Source organism: Rutidosis leptorrhynchoides, chromosome 3 (assembly GCF_046630445.1).
Source record: "Rutidosis leptorrhynchoides isolate AG116_Rl617_1_P2 chromosome 3, CSIRO_AGI_Rlap_v1, whole genome shotgun sequence".
NCBI lineage: Eukaryota > Viridiplantae > Streptophyta > Magnoliopsida > Asterales > Asteraceae > Rutidosis > Rutidosis leptorrhynchoides.
In genome coordinates, this window is record NC_092335.1 from 534,017,006 (window position 1) to 534,038,763 (window position 21,758).

The window sequence follows — 21,758 nt, forward strand, 5'->3', positions numbered from 1 at the left end:
AAGAGGAAGGCGATCCTTTCCACCAACCGAATTCACCTCTTGGTGAGGAACCTGAGGCACTTACCGGCGAACCCGTTCGAAACACTATCTTTACCCTAATTTCCAGGATATTTCGCAACGATTATATGATAACTAGAATTTTAAACTTTATTCATCCTCTCGTACCAACCGCCAATCATCCCGGAATAATAGAAGAAGTTAACGAGCTTCGCGCTCGAGTTGTGGCTTTGGAGAATATGATGCACAATTTGCAGGCATCACAGGCAGCACCGGTAGCACCACCAGAACCAGCAGCACAACCAATAACAGTACCAGCACCACCAACAACAACATCCGCACCGTAAACCTTAACCTCACAATCTGTCCCACGAGTATCAACCTCATACGCACCGTAGGCACCGAAGAATACTAATAACCATAAACGATGAAGTATTAATTCATAACTTCATTGGAGAAATATCCTGCGACGATTATGTAATCTTTAATATAGAAGAGATTATTCGTTTCTAGTTCCAACCGAAAATCAAATGAGTTTAATAACTCATTAAATCTATATTACATCTGAAGGAAATATACATACATATATTTTCATAAAGATTGTAATTGAAAATCCTTTTGTACAAACTGTTAATGATGAGAATATTTTAATGGTAGGTAATACCCTAGAAATATATAAATTCCACATTAATATGTTACACTATACATTCTTCAATTCTGATTCAGCAATCATTAACTATACTGCTCAAACCTATAGATATACGTATCTGTTCATCGCAGAATAACCATTTTCATTCAATTTCATATTCTAATTTCGATAGATCAGAATCCAAGTCAAGATTAAACGAAAAACATCACTCTTAGATTCCTACATCTTTCAAAACCATGGTTCGAAACCCATGCTTTGAATTCAGAACAGTACTAGAACATCATATGATTATATTTTGCGTTCAAACCCATAGAAATTCTTGGAAACACTTCAACTAATGAACAAACGAGAAGACAAACCAACTACACGATATCTACGAGAAGAAAGATTTGTACTTATAATCATATATCTGGAAAGCTCTCGAAACCTAAGTAAAACTTTAACACGTATCTGTGATAAATCCTTCGGCATTATTATTACTGAAAGTAACCTTGCAATTCCTTTTTAAAAGTATCCAGTATTATCACCCATTCAACTAGTCAACGACGACCTTTCAGACTTATAACTTTGGCATATACGTTTTTGTTACTGGGGAACCTTTTATGTTCCACCATATTAGCAGTAAATGTACCAGCGACTCCGTCACTCTGCTATTTGAAACTCTCCGGAAATCACTATATATACATTGAAACCCTATCATGTACTCATCCACATCTTGTAACAATAGTTGCCATTCCAACTATCGGGAATTTGCAATCAGTATTTTGAAATCTTGCAGCACGTCTACGCCAACAGTTATATGTGTACATATAACGTCTACCTCCTCGAATTACATACTTCGAATGTGAAGTTTTTGAAAAACACCCCAAACTATGAAACTAGTTCTCTGAAATTGGAACAATGCTGATAAAGCAGCAAAAACTGTAAACGACCTTAACAGTCAAAAGTTTGATGATAAAGAGTAATATGGTGGTAAAGCTGAGAAAAAGAGAAGGTTTGAAACTGGAAAACGGATTGAGCAAAGTATGAAAGAGGGTTGTGGATAAATCACAAAGACTAAACCTGCCTTCAAAGAATACAAATGATTCAGTATCTGCTGAAGTCATTAACGAATACCTTGCTCCTGATACTAAACCCCTACGGACAATATTCTTCATCATCCTTCGATATTAGAAATTCTAAGATATTATCATATCTTTCATTATAAATATCTTCGATATTTCTGAAGATATCTTCATAACTATTATCATCCGAAATTATTTATCTCTTCACGCTATATGTGTTACATCATAAAAGAAACTATTTTAGTTTCTAATTTCTGAAAATTTTGAAAAATGGATGTTTTTGAAGTAGTGTTGGGAACTGAAGCATGAGTTAGTATAATATAATGACACTTGATCAACGTAATTATATTACAGTAAGTCATGCTGAGTTTCTAATGGAACGTGATAAAGGTTCACAGATCCCACCCTCATAATGAACCATGTTACATAACTCTTTTATTCTATTTAACCTCTAAACATATCAAGAAAATATTTTCTTGATGATTCGGTCTTTTCCGGATATTCTGGTAATTTGACAAATCAAGATCGTGCCATTACGATTACCTTCTTAGAACATTAACTATGTTCATTCTGAAATGTATAGCTACGAATTCTGGACCAGTATCCGCTTGACTTAAGGTCGGGAAGAGAAAACGAAAGCATGAAGCTCCGAAATATAATGGAAAATAAAAGCCAGATAAAAACACATAAATTTACAAACCGTGTATATCAATGCGTATAGCAATATAAAGACACGGGAGAATGATAAATACAACTATCCCTAGAGCATAATAGAAATAAACAGATTCTTCTGGTGGGAGCTGGAAAAGAAGGATGAGTGTGGCAAACGTCAATATTAGGTCAAGAACCAGAACTGGATTAAACATTTTCACAATCTTTTGAATGTATTAATTGGGAAAGAAAGTAGGAGTGGTGAAAATAAATGAAACGGAAGAGGTCAATTTATAGCGAAATATCAGACATAGCAATCGAGGTAGATTACGCATTTAATCAAAGGAAATCATAATTTCCTTAATTCCCGAAGAATCAAATCTTATTTAGATAATGAAGATTTTCTATTCCTTAAATTCCGGAAATCAATCGTTACTACATCAAGAGATAAGACGCATCTCTATTCTCCATTTCACTCAATTACGATAACTTCTCTTATAAGCTCTGAGTAATTGGATTGTTTTATCCATATTACTCAACGGTAATAAAATTCTATTTATCAACTCATATTCGTCATGAATACATTTTTATTGTTAGCCATGACGACCTCACTCAAATTTCGGGACGAAATTTCTTTAACGGGTAGGTACTGTGATGACCCAGAAATTTCGACTAAATTTAAACTTAATCTTTGTATGATTAACATTTCCGACACGATAAGCAAAGTCTGTAAAACTGAATCTCAAAATTTTTGAATTACTTTTATATATTTAAATACCCTTCGGTTGTTTTCGACGATTCGCGAACAATTATATGTAAATAGATACATATATATACTATAACATGAAAAGGTAACAATGTATTAATTGTTTGATACCGTACATTAAACTTATTGGTTTAAATATCTATTTGAATGTATATGATAAGTTGAAATATTTATTATTAAAATTTATTTATAAATAACTTCCAATGTGTATTTAAAAACTGATTTATGTATATTAAAAAGATATATACATATATATAATAAACGATAGTAACATTCGTTTATTGATTCAATTGATATTTAGATAAGTTAACTAAAGCGTTTAAGATGAACCAGTTAAACACTAATTTGTTACAGTGTTTTCAAATTGCCACATTACTCAAAATGCTACAGTGTTTTCGAAAATCACTATTTGCTACAGTGAAATTGACTTTGCTACAGTGAATTGTTACAGTAAAATTTGACTTTGCTACAGTAACTTTGCTACAGTAAACGCTAATATAAAAATGTATTTTAACAAATAGCGAGACGATGATTTATAGAAGTAAATGACCAAAACACTCGAAAGTTTAAGATACACTTTGAGTGATATAATTAAGGGATAATTTAAGGCTATTGATAAGGCTAAAAAGGAACATATATTTCATAGCATTATTCCCCAAGAAAGACAGGATTTTAGTTGTAATTGTTCCATATTCAAGTAATATTCGTTTATATTTAATAAGTGCGAAGACAAAAGGCGAAAACGAAGAATTGAAGACGGAAAGGTCCAAAATGCTCAAATGTACAAGATACAATTAAAAAGGTTCAAATTATTGATGAAGAACGTCTAAAAATGACAAGAGTACAAGTTGCGGAACGCAAAGTACACGATATAAAATAGTACGCAAGGACGTCTGAAAATCCGGAACCGGGACCCGAGTCAAGAAGAAACGCCCGACGCAACGGACCAAAAATATCTAGTCTACTATGCACAAGAATAAAATATAATATATAAATAATTATATTAATTATTTATATATTTATATTTATTTTATATTATGTCGACAAGCTAGGAGCCAAAACAATGTGAGCTGTCCCTGGTCCTCATGCGAGTCGCATGGCCAGAAGGCCATTTCCATGCGAGTCGCATGACTCCAGATTTCAGGCCAGGTTCTATAAATTGCAACATTTTCTGCCGAGTAAAGAAAGAAAAAAAAAACACACACATACTCAAATATATATTACTCCGTATAATATTTATTATTATTATTATTATTATTATTATTATTATTATTATTAAGATTATTATTAATCTTATTATTTTTATTATTAGTGTTATTATTTTTGCAATACAAAAATAATAATGTACATAAAATATTAAGACGAAGTGCTGTCCAAGTAATTTTCAAAACGAGTTCCCAAGCGAGCTAGAGCTAAGGAAAATATGGGTTATTACCAAGGAGGTTGTGGGTAATGTTCGGGGATATTTTTGTGAAGCAAACCTCGTGTTTATCATCTCCGATGCGTCTAAGTGCTTTCCTGCAATATTGTATATCAATATTAAACAGTGAGTTTCATTGATCCCTTTTTATACATATTTTTGGGCTGAGAATACATGCGCTGTTTTATAAAATGAATACAAAAACTAAAACTGATTTGAGCGAGTTTCATATGATCCCTTTTACTCAATATATTTTTGGGCTGAGAATACATGCGACTGTTTATAAATACTGAAAATACTAGATTTATATGCGTGAGTTTCATTGATCCCTTTTTACACATATTTTTGGGCTGAGAATACATGCGCTGTTTTATAAAATGAATACAAAAACTAAAACTGATTTGAGTGAGTTTCATAAGATCCCTTTTACTCTCTACATTTTTGGGCTGAGAATACATGCAAATGCTTTATTAACCGATATACAATATTTATATGCGTGAGTTTCATATGCTCCCTTTTTAATTGCTTTTGCAATCTATATTTTTGGGCTGAGAATACATGCACTTTATTTTAAATGCAATGGATACAAGTACATACTTAATTCTACACCGAGTTTGAACCAAAAATCCCTTAGCTTTGGTAACTAGTAACTGTCGGTTATAAGAACCGATGGGCGCGAATAGAGGTATATGGATCCATAGGGCTTGACATCCCCGTCTGTTCCAGGTATAGAAACCCTAGCCTGAACTATAAAACAGACGTATGCTATTTGAGTTAGTACACGTTGGTTTGCGTGTATTATACATGTTGGTTGCATGTATGTTAAAACATGGGTACTTATTATATATACGTTAAGTTTAGTTACCAGGGTGCTCAATTTCGTAGGATATTTTGATAAACGTTTTGGATGAAACAACTGAAATCTTGTAATCCACCTTTATATACAGATTATACGATACATTAAAACTATGAACTCACCAACCTTTGTGTTGACACTTGTTAGCATGTTTATTCTCAGGTTTCCTAGAAGTCTTCCGCTGTTTGATTATATGTTAGACAAGCTACGTGCATGGAGTCTTACATGGCATATTTTTCAAGGAAACGTTGCATTCACCAAATCATCACCATGTATCTTATTTTGACTGCATTGTCAACGGAAGTATTATTGTAAACTATTATTTACGGTGATTGTCTATATGTAGAAATCATCAGCTGTCGAAAACCTTTGATTTAAATATTCATTTATGGTGTGCCTTTTCAAAAGAATGCAATGTTTACAAAACGTATCATATAGAGGTCAAATACCTCGCAATGAAATCGATGAATGACGTGTTCGTCCATATGGATTTGGAGCGATCGTCACAGTTGGTATCAGAGCGTTGGTCTTAGCGAACCAGAATTTGCATTAGTGTGTCTAACCGGTTATTGTTAGGATACATTAGTGAGTCTGGACTTCGACCATGTCTTCATGATAAAAGTTGTTGCTTATAATTTTTTTGTTAGAAATTACCTGCTTATCATTCCTTGTGTGGAAAATTACCTGCTTATCATTTGTAGTCTAGACACACCTTATTGCATGGATTGCATGACTAGTGTATAGACAAAATGAATATCTTAGCGTATCTGTTACTGTTACCTTTACTTGACAGTTTCCGAAAGTTTCTCCATAATTTACGGATCCTTTGTACTATATAAAGGTATTCTATGTAATTAAAATATCATCCGATATCCGAAAATCATTTCACATCGAAAATTATTTATCTAACCGTGTAAGATGAATTCTGCAAGTAATTCGAGTTCTTCGGATTCCGATATGAATTTCCACCTGAGTTCCGAAAGCAGTGTAACCGGAATGAATCAACCAATCAGTCATCACCAATTCTGGATGAATTGGGGATGGGTTCGTAATCAACTTAATCAAAGGAGACAAGAGGAAGGCGATCCTTTCCACCAACCGAATTCACCTCTTGGTGAGGAACCTGAGGCACTTACCGGCGAACCCGTTCGAAACACTATCTTTACCCTAATTTCCAGGATATTTCGCAACGATTATATGATAACTAGAATTTTAAACTTTATTCATCCTCTCGTACCAACCGCCAATCATCCCGGAATAATAGAAGAAGTTAACGAGCTTCGCGCTCGAGTTGTGGCTTTGGAGAATATGATGCACAATTTGCAGGCATCACAGGCAGCACCGGTAGCACCACCAGAACCAGCAGCACAACCAATAACAGTACCAGCACCACCAACAACAACATCCGCACCGTAAACCTTAACCTCACAATCTGTCCCACGAGTATCAACCTCATACGCACCGTAGGCACCGAAGAATACTAATAACCATAAACGATGAAGTATTAATTCATAACTTCATTGGAGAAATATCCTGCGACGATTATGTAATCTTTAATATAGAAGAGATTATTCGTTTCTAGTTCCAACCGAAAATCAAATGAGTTTAATAACTCATTAAATCTATATTACATCTGAAGGAAATATACATACATATATTTTCATAAAGATTGTAATTGAAAATCCTTTTGTACAAACTGTTAATGATGAGAATATTTTAATGGTAGGTAATACCCTAGAAATATATAAATTCCACATTAATATGTTACACTATACATTCTTCAATTCTGATTCAGCAATCATTAACTATACTGCTCAAACCTATAGATATACGTATCTGTTCATCGCAGAATAACCATTTTCATTCAATTTCATATTCTAATTTCGATAGATCAGAATCCAAGTCAAGATTAAACGAAAAACATCACTCTTAGATTCCTACATCTTTCAAAACCATGGTTCGAAACCCATGCTTTGAATTCAGAACAGTACTAGAACATCATATGATTATATTTTGCGTTCAAACCCATCGAAATTCTTGGAAACACTTCAACTAATGAACAAACGAGAAGACAAACCAACTACACGATATCTACGAGAAGAAAGATTTGTACTTATAATCATATATCTGGAAAGCTCTCGAAACCTAAGTAAAACTTTAACACGTATATGTGATAAATCCTTCGGCATTATTATTACTGAAAGTAACCTTGCAATTCCTTTTTAAAAGTATCCAGTATTATCACCCATTCAACTAGTCAACGACGACCTTTCAGACTTATAACTTTGGCATATACGTTTTTGTTACTGGGGAACCTTTTATGTTCCACCATATTAGCAGTAAATGTACCAGCGACTCCGTCACTCTGCTATTTGAAACTCTCCGGAAATCACTATATATACATTGAAACCCTATCATGTACTCATCCACATCTTGTAACAATAGTTGCCATTCCAACTATCGGGAATTTGCAATCAGTATTTTGAAATCTTGTAGCACGTCTACGCCAACAGTTATATGTGTACATATAACGTCTTGAACCAAAAATCCCTTAGCTTTGGTAAATAGTAACTGTCGGTTATAAGAACCGATGGGCGCGAATAGAGGTATATGGATCCATAGGGCTTGACATCCCCGTCTGTTCCAGGTATAGAAACCCTAGCCTGAACTATAAAACAGACGTATGCTATTTGAGTTAGTACATGTTGGTTTGCGTGTATTGTACATGTTGGTTGCATGTATGTTAAAACAGGGGTACTTATTATATATACGTTAAGTTTAGTTACCAGGGTGCTCAATTTCGTAGGATATTTTGATAAACGTTTTGGATGAAACAACTGAAATCTTGTAATCCACCTTTATATACAGATTATACGATACATTAAAACTATGAGCTCACCAACCTTTGTGTTGACACTTGTTAGCATGTTTATTCTCAGGTTTCCTAGAAGTCTTCCGCTGTTTGATTATATGTTAGACAAGCTACGTGCATGGAGTCTTACATGGCATATTTTTCAAGAAAACGTTGCATTCACCAAATCATCACCATGTATCTTATTTTGACTGCATTGTCAACGGAAGTATTATTGTAAACTATTATTTACGGTGATTGTCTATATGTAGAAATCATCAGCTGTTGAAAACCTTTGATTTAAATATTCATTTATGGTGTGCCTTTTCAAAAGAATGCAATGTTTACAAAACGTATCATATAGAGGTCAAATACCTCGCAATGAAATCGATGAATGACGTGTTCGTCCATATGGATTTGGAGCGATCGTCACATATTAGGGTTTAGATATTAGGGTTTATAGGGTTTAGATATTAGGGTTTATAGGGTTTAGGATTTAGGGTTTAGATTTAGGGTTTAGATTTAGGATTTAGATTGAGTTTTTTAACACGAACGGTTTAGAGTTTAGGATTTAGGGTTTAGGATTTAGGGTTTGGTGTTTTGGGTTTATGGAATAAACCCAAAATACCAAACCCTAAACCCTAAACCCTAAACTCTAAATCGGGCTAAATTTTACTTCACAAAACATGAAAAAAAAAAAACGTTCATATTCTTCACGAACAATATTATCTTGAATGTTATTTTTGTCGATCGTTTTTCCGCCTAAATAATAACATTCATCACGAAGTGTCTCTTCTAAATGTTCATATTTTCGTGTGATCTTGATGCCGGAAAAAAAATTCAAAAAAACGAAAAAACAAAAAAATTTTGCTTCACCCCGCTTCCCCCCGATTGGTTACTTCCTCATTGATCCTGCTATATATATAATATGAATTTACTATTCACACCAATATTATATTGTCTAAAGGGTAATTTCAACTTTCTGTCTTTTTATCATTGTCCTTATACACACCATTGACGTCATCAAAATGTCTATCTCTCTGTTTTTTTATTGTTGTTTTTTAGTTTTCTTTTTTCTACAAAGTGAGTTTGTATTTAATTAGTTTATACGTTTATCATTTTATTTTGAATTATTATTTTTATTTTTATTAGCTAATAGCTAATTAGTTAGATTAAATAGTACACTAATTTCAAATTACTTATAAATTATTTTAATTTTAAATACATATTAAAATTGGATAGTTTATAAACGAGAGAAAAAAGTTTACAAAAGAGGAATATCTTTATTTTTAAGTTAAAACTCTGTCAAAAAATTAATGGTACTTCATTTTATTAAGTAAATCATATGTAAACAATGATCATTATGAATTACCTGAGGATATCTCGTGAATGATGATTCCTACGAAATGAGTATTTACTTAATTATTGTTATGTTCGTAATATTATCGTAGAAAATTAACGGCACACGTATGTGTCAATTATCAAGGTTTACAAATGTTCGTTATGTTTTTTATATATCAGGTAGGTGCCAATAATTAGACTGTCATATGACTTACTTAGCGTTAATTTTTTTGACGGATTTCTAACTTAAAAGTAACGTTACTCCTCCTTTTGATTTACATTTGATAAAATCATTTAAACGTCAAAATAAACCTAGGTTACCTAAAATAGGAAATCGAAGTAAACACGTTACCTTTTAATTAAATTTGCCCTTTATATTTATATATTATATTTAAGTAGTTACTCCTATTATTTTGAGAATATTTTTATGACATTGAGACGGTTCATCACTCTTTAATCTTTTGCAAATCGGCGTATGATACGTGGTGTCGTGTTTTTAAATGGTGGAAGCTTGACAACTTCAAAAATCTTAGCATCGAGGAATTATTCAAAGGAAACGGAATTGGATCAATAAGATGGGAATCCTCATGGTAAGCTGTGGTCTGGATCTCTAGCTACTTTATCTGGAAAAATCGTAACCAGACTGTGTTCTAGAAAAAATGATTAATCGAGTTACTGATGTTAAATGAAATTCAGTAAGAAGTTTTGAGTGGAAAAAAGGCTCTAAAGATTGGCTTGACTGGCTCTCAAATCCAAACTGCCATATCGCATCTTCAAGCAATAGAATGGGTGGTGGATATATATCAGGGGGTCTGGTTGGGCATCAAGTTATGGGTTTTTAATAGTGCAGCTCATAGGCTTTTGCTTATGTTTTCCCATGCTGTTGTTAGTTGTTGGGTCTGTGCCTTTGTTGCCTTGTATCTATTCGCAAACTACATGATCTGTACAATAGGTTGTTGTGAGGACAACCTATTGTGTACATAAACATACTGCGCATGACAAATAAATAAAAAGAAAATATACACACATATCTGCTTTTCAAATAAAAAATCCTCATAAATGGTTGACGTCTTGAAGATAACAAAAATTGCACCAAAGTTTTACAGAGACCCATCAGAAAGAAAGAATGAATAAGTAGCCACAAAATAACTTCTGATTTTGTGGGACACAAAAATTGCACCAAAGTTTTACAGAAGACACATCAGGTAAGACATTCATACGATCGAACCATTTAAAAAATGAATAAACTCAAAAGCCATGATCACGCGCATCCATGACTACTGTCATAGATCTCTCCACACCCATAACAGAAATGATAACCGCATCTGCAAATCGGAGTATAAGTTATAAGTTAATACTATTAGTTCACAATAACTTGATTATGAACACTAAACTCTCAATAAACAATAGATACAAATTATATGAACAAAATTGAGAGAACACGAATGATATATAATATGAAAGACAAAGTAATCGTGCTTAAGAGATACAAAATACAATGAACATCGTACCCCTATTTATACAAGGTTAAACCAAATCTCCAAGATTTGGTTTCCAAAACTACTTGACTAAAAGATAGGAAAAGATAAACTAAAACTTATTAATATTCTAAACAAATCAGTGTTTATCTTCTAGAGATAATATCAAATCAAAACGTGATCTTCTAAATATTTATCCAGATCTCCAGAATTCCCATAGCTTCTTTACCAAGTAATTAAACCGTTCACACAAACAGATTCTGCAACTTGCATCTCCAGACTCTAACTTCCAGACTCTAACTTCCTGCAAAACATTTTGACTCATCAGATCTTATTCCAACAATCTCCCCCTATCTGATGATGTCAAAAACTACCCTTTCTACTTCTTCAGTTTTGCAAGCTCTTTTTCGATCAACCTACATTTGCTCTTCATTGACTTAATGCTCTTCAACATAAACAACTTACCTTCCAAATGTTTCAATAATTTAACCCGAAAAGGATGATTCTGTTCATTCGTACACCTAGTTAACAGTCCAAGCAACAAGTTAATGTCAGCACCTTCAAACTGCTCTACTCTAATCAGCATCCTTTGGTTTCTAGTCGTTTTAATCATCAGAGCATCTAAATATTCAACATAACATTCATCAATGAACTGCAAATGTTCTGGAACAGAGTATCTACCAACATGTCCTCTAAATCTTCTCTCTTTCATCTCCAAATTGAACATACTACAGAAAACTTCATAATCCTTCGAGCTAATAAAACCTTCTTCAAACACAAGATGAACTAAATTACAAACTTTCTTAAACACTTCATCAACAATTTCCTTATCTCCCTCACATCTTTGAATACAAATAGCCAACCCTCTCCATTCACAAAAACCAAGTCTCAAAATATGACTCACTTTCACCTTTATTCTTCTATCAGACAAATGGGTCATGGTTAATAACAAATTCACCTCAGTTTCAATCTTCACAATCTCAACACTGACAACATCTCCTTCATACCTTTTAAACCTAAACCTTTTATTCATCAAAGACCTCAGCCTCTCTTGAGCAGCAGCAATATCAAGAACACTTTCTTGACCACCAACTATGATTTGAGTACCACTTTCACCAACATCGGTTTGAACACCAGATTGATCAACACTAGCACCACCCTCTTCAACATTCATTTGTACATCCTCACCTGTGTCAACACCATCACCTGTACCCATTTGACTTACATTTGCAACCACAACTTGAACATTTTTAACATTTTCTTGAGAAACTGCTTGATCACCATCATCTCTAACTTGATCACCATCATCTCTAACAACAATCTCATCTTCAACCATTGGAACAACTTCAGCATCAACAACTTCAGTTTCGATAACCTCAGCTTCAGTTTCAGTTCTTTCATTATCATTATTCTCCCCCTCAACCTGTAACTCCCCCTCAATATGAGCCCTTTTGGAAGACTCACCATCACCACCTGCAGCTAGCCTCTTTCGTTTCTCCCCCTTTTTGACATCATCTTGAGAGAGAGCAGATAAGAATCTCCAAATTTCAGCTTGATCATCCTTAATAGACTTGATATCTGAGGCAAAACCAGCAAAACACTCTTTAATTTCTTCAACACCCTGCATCTTAGCCTCCAAACTGCTCAATCGATCACCAAAACCTGCAATATCACCAGAACCCTGTACAATCCCAACCAACCTCCTAACCTCCAACACCTCATTATTTGAAACCAAATTATTATTAAAGTTAGAATGAAGTTTATTAATTTGTGACTGCACACCCTGAAGCTTGTCATCAAACTCCTGAGCCATAGAAGTCAAAGCTTGAGAAAAGCCAACCTCTGTGACTGGTGCCTCAGCCTGCAAAGTAGAACCAGTTGGGATTAATAAAGGTTGTATGTCCTCAACACTTACCTGTTGTGAAGTAGAGTGATCCTTGGACAAAGAAGTTATTGAGACTTGTACTTCATCCTGTGATCTGAATGAAGCATTGGCAGCCTGTGCAAGGATGTGTAAGGATTGGACATTTGGAGAGTGGAGTGGCAGACTGATGTCTGAGGTAGGTTTAGCCATAGATTGGTCTTGAGTTTGGTTTGATAAGTCCAGGATTGGGACTTGATTTAAGTTATCTGAGGGGGTTAATTCAGTAACTGTAATGAGGTTATCCAAGCTCACTATCCTAGATGGTTTAGGCTGGGTTAAAGTACTCCCCTCACCAACCTCTAGCAGAGGTGATGGAGTTGCACTTGCAGCACCTTGCCTAATAGATGTTTGATGTGCATCTATGGGTGCTGAAACAACTAGGTTTTCAGACATGTGAATATTCTCAATATGAGTTGGTAAGCTCATAAGGTTGTTTAATGGAGAGTGTACCTCTTGAGCAGTGGGAGAAGGTGGGTTTGAATCAAGTTGGAGTTCCTCATTCATGCCTTCTGCCTGCTCTGCTTGTTGATCATTATGTGGTGGAGTAACTGGGGGTGCAGAATCAGAATGATCAGATTCTATAATTGGTTGATCAATGTTTTGATCACCTGCAGACCCTGGTTGATCAGACCCTGCATGTGATTCCCCTTCAGACCCTGATTGCTCATGATCTAAAGGTTGATCTGGTTGACCAGGTTGAGCTGGTTGACCATTGTTGATCCACTGAAGCATAGCTGGAGTGAGTCCAATTTCATTGTTGTGGATGTGACTGTGAAACATCCTTGTGCTACACTCAGGAACAGCTGTAAACTCATAAACCCTGAACACCCTCAACCCATCATACAAATTAGGAGTAATAGCCTGTTCTATCATCAAACTTAAAACCCTTATGAATGGAACATTATGATCTCTGGGTGTTCTTTCAGCTAACAACAACATCTCATTGAAATACAACCTTGCAAAATCGATATTCCTCCCAGTAACAATAGCATGAAACAAGTAAGCCTCAAAATCATTGATTTCAGTCAAGCTACCACTTTTGAAACTCAAACTCCTTACAACATTCGACAAAACAAACATCCATCGAGGTGAAAACATACTTGTTTTAACAGTTGAATCAGTCACTTGTTGACCTACCATATTAAAGCTTAATCTAGCAGCTGATTTAGAAGTCGTTCTAACATAATCGTTTCTCATTGGAAAGTTTAAAGCTAACCTTAGATGATCTTCAGTAAGGACAAGTGTGTTGTTACCGTTTCTGTAAGTCCCTGTAAGCGTCCATGCTTCTCTATCACCAACACAGGTGTACCAAAATTCGGCTAACAACTCAGGAAACATTATGGTCGTTTTGAAGAATGCATCCCTTAGTGGATGATTATGCATGAACTCGATCACCTCTTCATAACCTTCATTCACAAAATTCTCTGGAATACTATCACAAGCAACTCGATTGTTTGCTGAAACCATAACATCTTTGTTTGCTTTGATCTCTACAGCTCGGATCATGTTTGGAGTGGGTACCAGAACATAAGGAATGTACTTTGTGCGTGCCATTATAATCGATCGAAGGAGAATTGCAGTAAAATTGAGGGAATTTTGAACTTGAAGATCGAAAAGGAGATTTAGGGTTTCAAAGATTGAAATCGATTGTGACAGATGGAGGGATATTTATATCTAACAAGATTTCAAAAAGTTACTTTTAACCCTCCAACTTATTTACCGTTTACCCCTTTTAAAATAACCCTTTTTCCTTTTAAAAACAAAAATAAAAATATACTAAAATACATAATAAAAAAAAATAAAAGAAATAAATAACCTCAGACTCTGGATAAATATGACGTCATCCAGACTCTGAAAATCAGACTCTTTTTTTTTTTTTTTTTTTTTTTTTTTTTTTTTTTTTTTTTTTACAACAACAAGATTAGAGAGTGTCTTCACATGTCAACATTTCTGTTGATGGATTTATCATACCAAGTTTTTCTAGAAGATAGAAATGCCTCTCTTCAGGAAGTGCCTTTGTAAAAATATCTGCCAGTTGATCTTTTGTGCCAATATGTTTTAAAACCACTTTGCCTTTCTCAACACAATCTCTTATAAAATGATGTCTGATCTCTATGTGCTTGGTCCTGGAATGAAACACTGGATTTTCAGTAATAGCAATAGCACTTTCATTATCACACATGATTGGAGTTTTGGTTAATGATAATCCAAAATCCAATAACTGATGTTGCATCCAAAGCAATTGAGCACAACAACTCCCTGCAGCTACATATTCAGCTTCTGCTGTTGAAGTAGCAACTGAATTCTGCTTTTTACTTGACCAGCTCACCAATTTGCCACCTAACAATTGACAACCACCAGATGTGCTTTTTCTGTCTAACTTACAACCTGCATAGTCTGCATCTTTCTCCTTTTTGATGAATAGAGTCTTGTCAATAGCTCCTCTAGAAAATTTCTTTTCTAGAAGAAATGTTGACAGAGTATCATACCAGGCTCTGGGAGCTTGTTTCAGACCATACAAAGCTTTCTTCAACCTGTAAACATGCTTTGGAAACTTCTTATTTTTGAAACCAGGAGGTTGTTTCACATACACCTCTTCTTGCAAAATACCATTCAGAAAAGCACTCTTCACATCCATTTGAAACACCACAAAGTCTTTATCTGAGGCATAAGCTAGAAACAATCTGATTGCTTCAATTCTAGCAACAGGAGCAAATGTCTCATCATAATCTATACCTTCTTCTTGTCTATACCCTTGAGCCACCAACCTTGCTTTGTTTCTAACCACAATACCATCTTTATCAACCTTGTTTCTATAAACCCACTTAGTGCCAATTGCAGTTTTACCTTCAGGTTTTGGAACCAATTCCCACACATCATTTCTTTCAAACTCTGTCAATTCTTCAGTCATAGCTTCAGCCCAATCATTATCTGACAATGCTTCATCTACTTCCTTGGGTTCAATGAGTGAAAGAAAATTTGAGAAGAAACAATAATTAGCAATTGCAAAATCAGACACAGGTGTCTGAGATGAAGAACCAGTTTTAGGTAAACCAGTAGGATCTACAACATAATCTTCAAGATGCTTTGGAATAATAATATTTCTAGAAGATTTTCTAATAGGAACAACAGGATTCACAGTAGTATTGGAAGGTTGATCATCTTCATGAATAACAATTGGCTCATCTTCTTGTTGAACTTCTTCAGTGAGAGCATTATCTGCAGAATGTTTCAGTCCAGACAAATTAAATTCATCTGTCTCAGACTCTGAATCTAGAGTCTGAGTATTGTTACCAGAAATTAAATTTGACAATTCACCAAGTGCAGAATGCTCAGAACTAGAGAATTGATCCATTTCAATGGGACTTTCATCAAAGGAAACATTAATGGATTCTTCAATCTTCATCCTCCTCTTATTATACACTCTATATGCTTTAGACACAGAAGAATAACCAATAAACACACCTTCATCAGATTTTGGCCTCATCTTTTCAAGCTGATCCCTTTGATTCAAAATATAGCACTTACATCCAAATACATGAAAGTAATGAATAGTAGGCACCTTTTTATGATACAATTCATAGGGAGTTTTGCCATGTCTCTTCACAATTAATGACCTGTTTTGAGTATAACAAGCTGTATTGACAGCTTCTGCCCAGAATCTGAGTGCAACATTTGATTGACATAACATGGTTCTGGCTGCCTCAATAAGTGTTCTATTTCTTCTCTCAGCAACTCCATTCTGTTGTGGAGTTCTAACAGCTGAGAAATTTTGACCAATTCCAGATTCTTCACAAAATTCAATTAAAGTAACATTCTTGAACTCAGTGCCATGGTCACTTCTCAATTGTTTAACAAGAACACCTTTTTGAACCTGCTCTTTCTTGATTAAATTAATGATTTCTTCAGGAGCATCACTCTTTGCAGCTAAAAAGATAACCCAGGTAAACCTTGAATACTCATCAACAACAACCAAAGTGTATCTTTTCCCACCTAGACTACTAGTGTTCATTGGACCAAAAAGATCCATATGAAGCATATGAAGTGGATCACTAATAGTAGCTAGGGATTTTGAGGGAAACTTTGTTTTGGTTTGTTTACCCATAATGCAAGCAGAACAAGGTTTATCTTTCTTGAAAGGTTGCTGAGGCAAACCTCTAACAAGCTTCTTTTTGGAAAGCTCATTAATATTTTTAAAATTCAGATGAGATAGCCTTTTATGCCAAAGCCAATTAAGTTCTGGAACAGACTGAGAATACAAGCATGTTTCAATTTCAGAATCAACAGAATCCAAATCCAGCATATACACATTTTGAAATCTCCAGGCAACAAGAGTTGGTCTTCCTTTAGGATCATAAATAATTCCAGCTTTCTTTCTTATTCTGATCTCACAATCTTCATCAGCAATTTGACTCACACTTAGCAGATTATGCTTTAACCCTTCAACTAAAGCAACTTTCTTGAATGACACACTTCCAGCAATAACAGTACCATAACCAATAGTTTTTGCAACAGAATTATCACCATATCTCACAGAAGGACCCTTTTCTTCTACAAACCCTACAAGATGCTCTTTGCATCCAGTCATGTGTCTTGAGCAACCACTGTCTAAATACCACTTATTACCCTGCTACACAAGACACAAGCAAAAGAAAAATGATTAAATCTTAGGGGGAACCCACTTTGCAGTGGGTTCAGGTGGAGTGTATTTAACTCTCCATACAAAAGCTTTGTTACCAATCCAGATCAACTTATCCATCACTGTTTTCAAAACACCTTTATTTTCACAAACTTTAGGTTTCCATACCTTTTTGAAATTTTCAGGAAAACAAGATGATTTTGAGAATTTTTCTTGACCCTTTAATCTTTCACTAAGCTTTGAAATTCTCCTTTTCAGTTTTTTAATAGTCTTAGCCTGTTTTGACTTTGACTTTCTTTTAGTTGACCATTTAGGATCTGGACAAGTGACACTATCAGAAGATGATTCAGTATCACTTATGCTACTTGATTCTTGGGTGTCAGATTCTAGGTCAGAACATACACTTTCACTTTTAGAGACTAAACTGTTAGAGTCTGAAGGTTTCAATAGTTCAGACTCTGATGGATTTCTACAGTCTAAAATTATAGTCTCTGAAGGTTTAACAGGTTCTAATGATTTTACAAACTCAGTTGATCTTACAAAAGCATTAGTTAAAATTTTTCTCTCACCATCAAATTTTATAAAAGTATTTGGTAAAATGTCAGGCTTAAATATAATAGGATCAACTTTCACATTATTATCTAATGTGTAGTTTTCACCAAGTATAGCTTTGACATCATTTGGTACTTGCTTAGCAATAGCATCAGAATTCTTTTTGGAAGAAACACACCAAGATTTGCAAATATTTTCATAATGGTTTGCCTTTTTAATTGATCTTCCTAATTCAGTATTTAACCGTTTAGTTTCTTCTGAATATGCCATTTTGTATGTGTCAAGTTCTACCTCACATTCTTTTAATACTTTAATTTCAGCATCTTTATCTTTGATGGTGTTCTTAAGCTCAATGATCTGTGTTCTTAACCTGTCACTATCTTCTAAGCACCAATTGAAATCAAGCAACAAATACTGAAACATTCTCACTTTTTCATTATTAAGATAGTTTACAAAGTTTTGTACCTTATAGGCAGAACCTTTGTTACAAGTAGAGTCTTTATCCATCTTCTCAATAGCTTTCAAATCTTCCTCAAACTTGCTAGACTCACTATCCTTTTCAATTATAGCCATCAGACACTTATCCTCTTCATCATCAGATGATGAATCTTCATCTTCCCATGCTTCTGTGTACAATGCTTTCTCCTGTTCTTTATTCTTCAACTTTTCTGCTTCACCTTTCATCTTCTTGTACTTGAGTTTATACTTTCTTGCTTTGTCAACAGGTTTGTTGAAACTTGAACCTCCTTCACTCTTGGACCAGCAATCAGCAGCTATATGACCTACCTTGCCACACTTGAAACATTTAGCTTTCTTTGGATCAAAAGAACTCTTGCCTTTACCCTTCTTAAAACCAAACTTCTTCTGCTCAATCCTTTGAGTCAAAAGAGCCACTTGACTTTCCAGATCCTGAATCTCCTCATCTACATCAGAATCACTATCATCAGAGGTCTCATCACTTTCAGAATCAACCCTACTAGAGTAACTAGAGAACAATTGCTTGTTCTTCTTAGTAGTAGCTATCAATGCAGCTTCTGGATCTTTAACAACTCTCTTAGCATTGATCTTGTTTTTCAACTGTGATTCTTCAAAGTTTGACAATATGCCAAACAACTCACTTAGTTCATAAGTGTCTATCTTTTCACTGATTACCATTGATGTAATCACAGATTCAAAGTTTGAAGGTAACAGTTCAATGAACTTTTGACACAACACTTGTTGTGTTTTCTCTACACCAACACTTTCAAGATCATTAATCAGAACCTGGAATCTTGAATGAAGATCACTCAATGATTCTTTAGGCTGAGCAGCAAAATTTTCATAACACCTTATCAGATTCTTTTTCTTCTGAGTCTTAACAACTGTGACACCTTCATAGTCATTAAGCAAGAGATCCCACATAGCTTTTGCAGTTTTAGCATGACTGATCTTCCTGAGAATTGGAACAGTAACACCATTACCTATAATACTTCTTATCTTGCTATCAAGCTTGAACTTTATGGCTTCTGCTTCTGTCCACTTATCTCTTGGTTTTTCACGAAGATAAGCAGGTTGAGCAGAAGCAGTACTTGTAGCAGGAACAGCTTCAACCATTGTACCAGGTATAATAGGTCCTACTGTAAGGACTTGTTCAGCATCTTCATGAATCGAACCAAGAAACCATAGAACTTTTAGTTTCCAGGTTGCAAAGTCTGTGCCATCGAAAATTGGCACTCCTTTACCAGCCATAACTGGAGTTGGGATGGTACTGGAGGACATCTTTGAACAATATATGGATCGTTTTAAGATTACCGAATTGGATTTACACCAAACCCGCTCTGATACCAGTTATTAGTTCACAATAACTTGATTATGAACACTAAACTCTCAATAAACAATAGATACAAATTATATGAACAAAATTGAGAGAACACGAATGATATATAATATGAAAGACAAAGTAATCGTGCTTAAGAGATACAAAATACAATGAACATCGTACCCCTATTTATACAAGGTTAAACCAAATCTCCAAGATTTGGTTTCCAAAACTACTTGACTAAAAGATAGGAAAAGATAAACTAAAACTTATTAATATTCTAAACAAATCAGTGTTTATCTTCTAGAGATAATATCAAATCAAAACGTGATCTTCTAAATATTTATCCAGATCTCCAGAATTCCCATAGCTTCTTTACCAAGTAATTAAACCGTTCACACAAACAGATTCTGCAACTTGCATCTCCAGACTCTAACTTCCAGACTCTAACTTCCTGCAAAACATTTTGACTCATCAGATCTTATTCCAACAAATACTCTAATAATGTAATATGAGTCTAAAACACAAACAAATAAGTAATTACCTGCATCTAATGTGGTTACATCCATCGATTTTTTCAACATAATAAGCGCATTTTGGGCACCGCTTCCATCTTTTATCCTTTGCAATATTCATCAACAATAAATCTGATGGATCTCTTTCCCCTGTTTTCAAACTCTTATACTCGCTACAATCCAAACCTGCATGCCACGCCACCTTACACTGAGCACAAAACAACCTATTACAATGTGGACATTCAGCTGATGTCACCGTCACGTCACCATCATCGAGCAACATTGCAGAACAATCCTTAAACGGACAGTAAAATTTGTCAGAACCCATGATCAAAGATTCACACAGAACGTTTTCCCACCGATCCAACACCTGTTTCGGTAGAAATGATTGGCACACTTGAGGTCCTATTTCCCCTTTGCATCTTGGGTCAGGACATAGGACTAGGGCTAAGTTTTCCTTAATCCTAGCCGCGACATGTTCACGGATACATTCTGTGCAAAATGTATGATGACAAACATTGATGTTTCGAAACATTTCAGACGATGTCTTGGTGTCCATGCAGATAGCACAGTAGCTATCAGGTGGTTGTGGTTGTTGTTGTTGTTGGTCGGTTTTTGTTTCTTCCGCCAATAATGGCTCTTTATTCTTCTTATGATGATCCATTGATGTCGATGACTCGGTTAGATCTGATGAAGGGGTTAGTGTTTTAGAGCACGAAACTATAAGCGTTTCTTGAAATTGCAATTCCTCGGCATATTTCTCGTCGGAAACAGGAAAGATTTCATCTTGATCCAAAAGAGCTGAAAAGTAAAGATCATCTACAGAGTTAAAATCAGGAAATGAGGTTGAAGTATAAGTAGAAGAACTACAACTGCCAGACATGGTTACTGAATTGCGGTTGAGTACTTCTTTAAATTGCTTAATTAACCATTTATTTATATCATAAATAAATAAATAAATTATATGTTATGGAATACGAATGGGTGGTTGTATAATCGTAACTAGCGAGAGATGAATCGTTGGTTGACATTAATGCTTAAGTTGTATTTATTGATTTGCACGTACGTCAATGTAGATATAGATAGATTACATGATATAACAACCTTTGAGAGATTATAGATTACAGATTATAGCCTATAATGTAGGTACAAAAGATAAACTACAACCCCGGATTTACTCAGGCAGTTGCTACGTGCTTATGATTGTCACAAGACCCTAAAGGGTTGTAGTTTAAATTCAAATTTTAAAGCCTAATC

General features: G+C 34.7%; 1 protein-coding gene across 1 annotated transcript; it reads right to left on the minus strand.

Annotated features, from left to right (window-relative positions):
• Positions 1-10,856: 10,856 nt before the first annotated feature.
• Positions 10,857-21,384, minus strand: LOC139901960 (E3 ubiquitin-protein ligase RSL1). The gene is made up of 2 exons (XM_071884620.1): positions 20,531-21,384; positions 10,857-10,920 (listed from the first exon to the last, which is right to left on the minus strand). The coding sequence occupies exons 1-2, from the start codon at positions 21,382-21,384 to the stop codon at positions 10,857-10,859; spliced, it is 918 nt and encodes a 305-aa protein (XP_071740721.1).
• Positions 21,385-21,758: the final 374 nt, after the last annotated feature.

Bases quoted from the DNA above. Each gene is read 5' to 3' on its own strand.
- LOC139901960 (XM_071884620.1), bottom strand. From the start codon at position 21,384: ATGTCTGGCAGTTGTAGTTCTTCTACTTATACTTCAACCTCATTTCCT. The intron at 10,921-20,530 runs GTAATTACTTAT...TCCGATTTGCAG, and splicing joins TGTAACCACATTAGATGCAG to ATGCGGTTATCATTTCTGTT.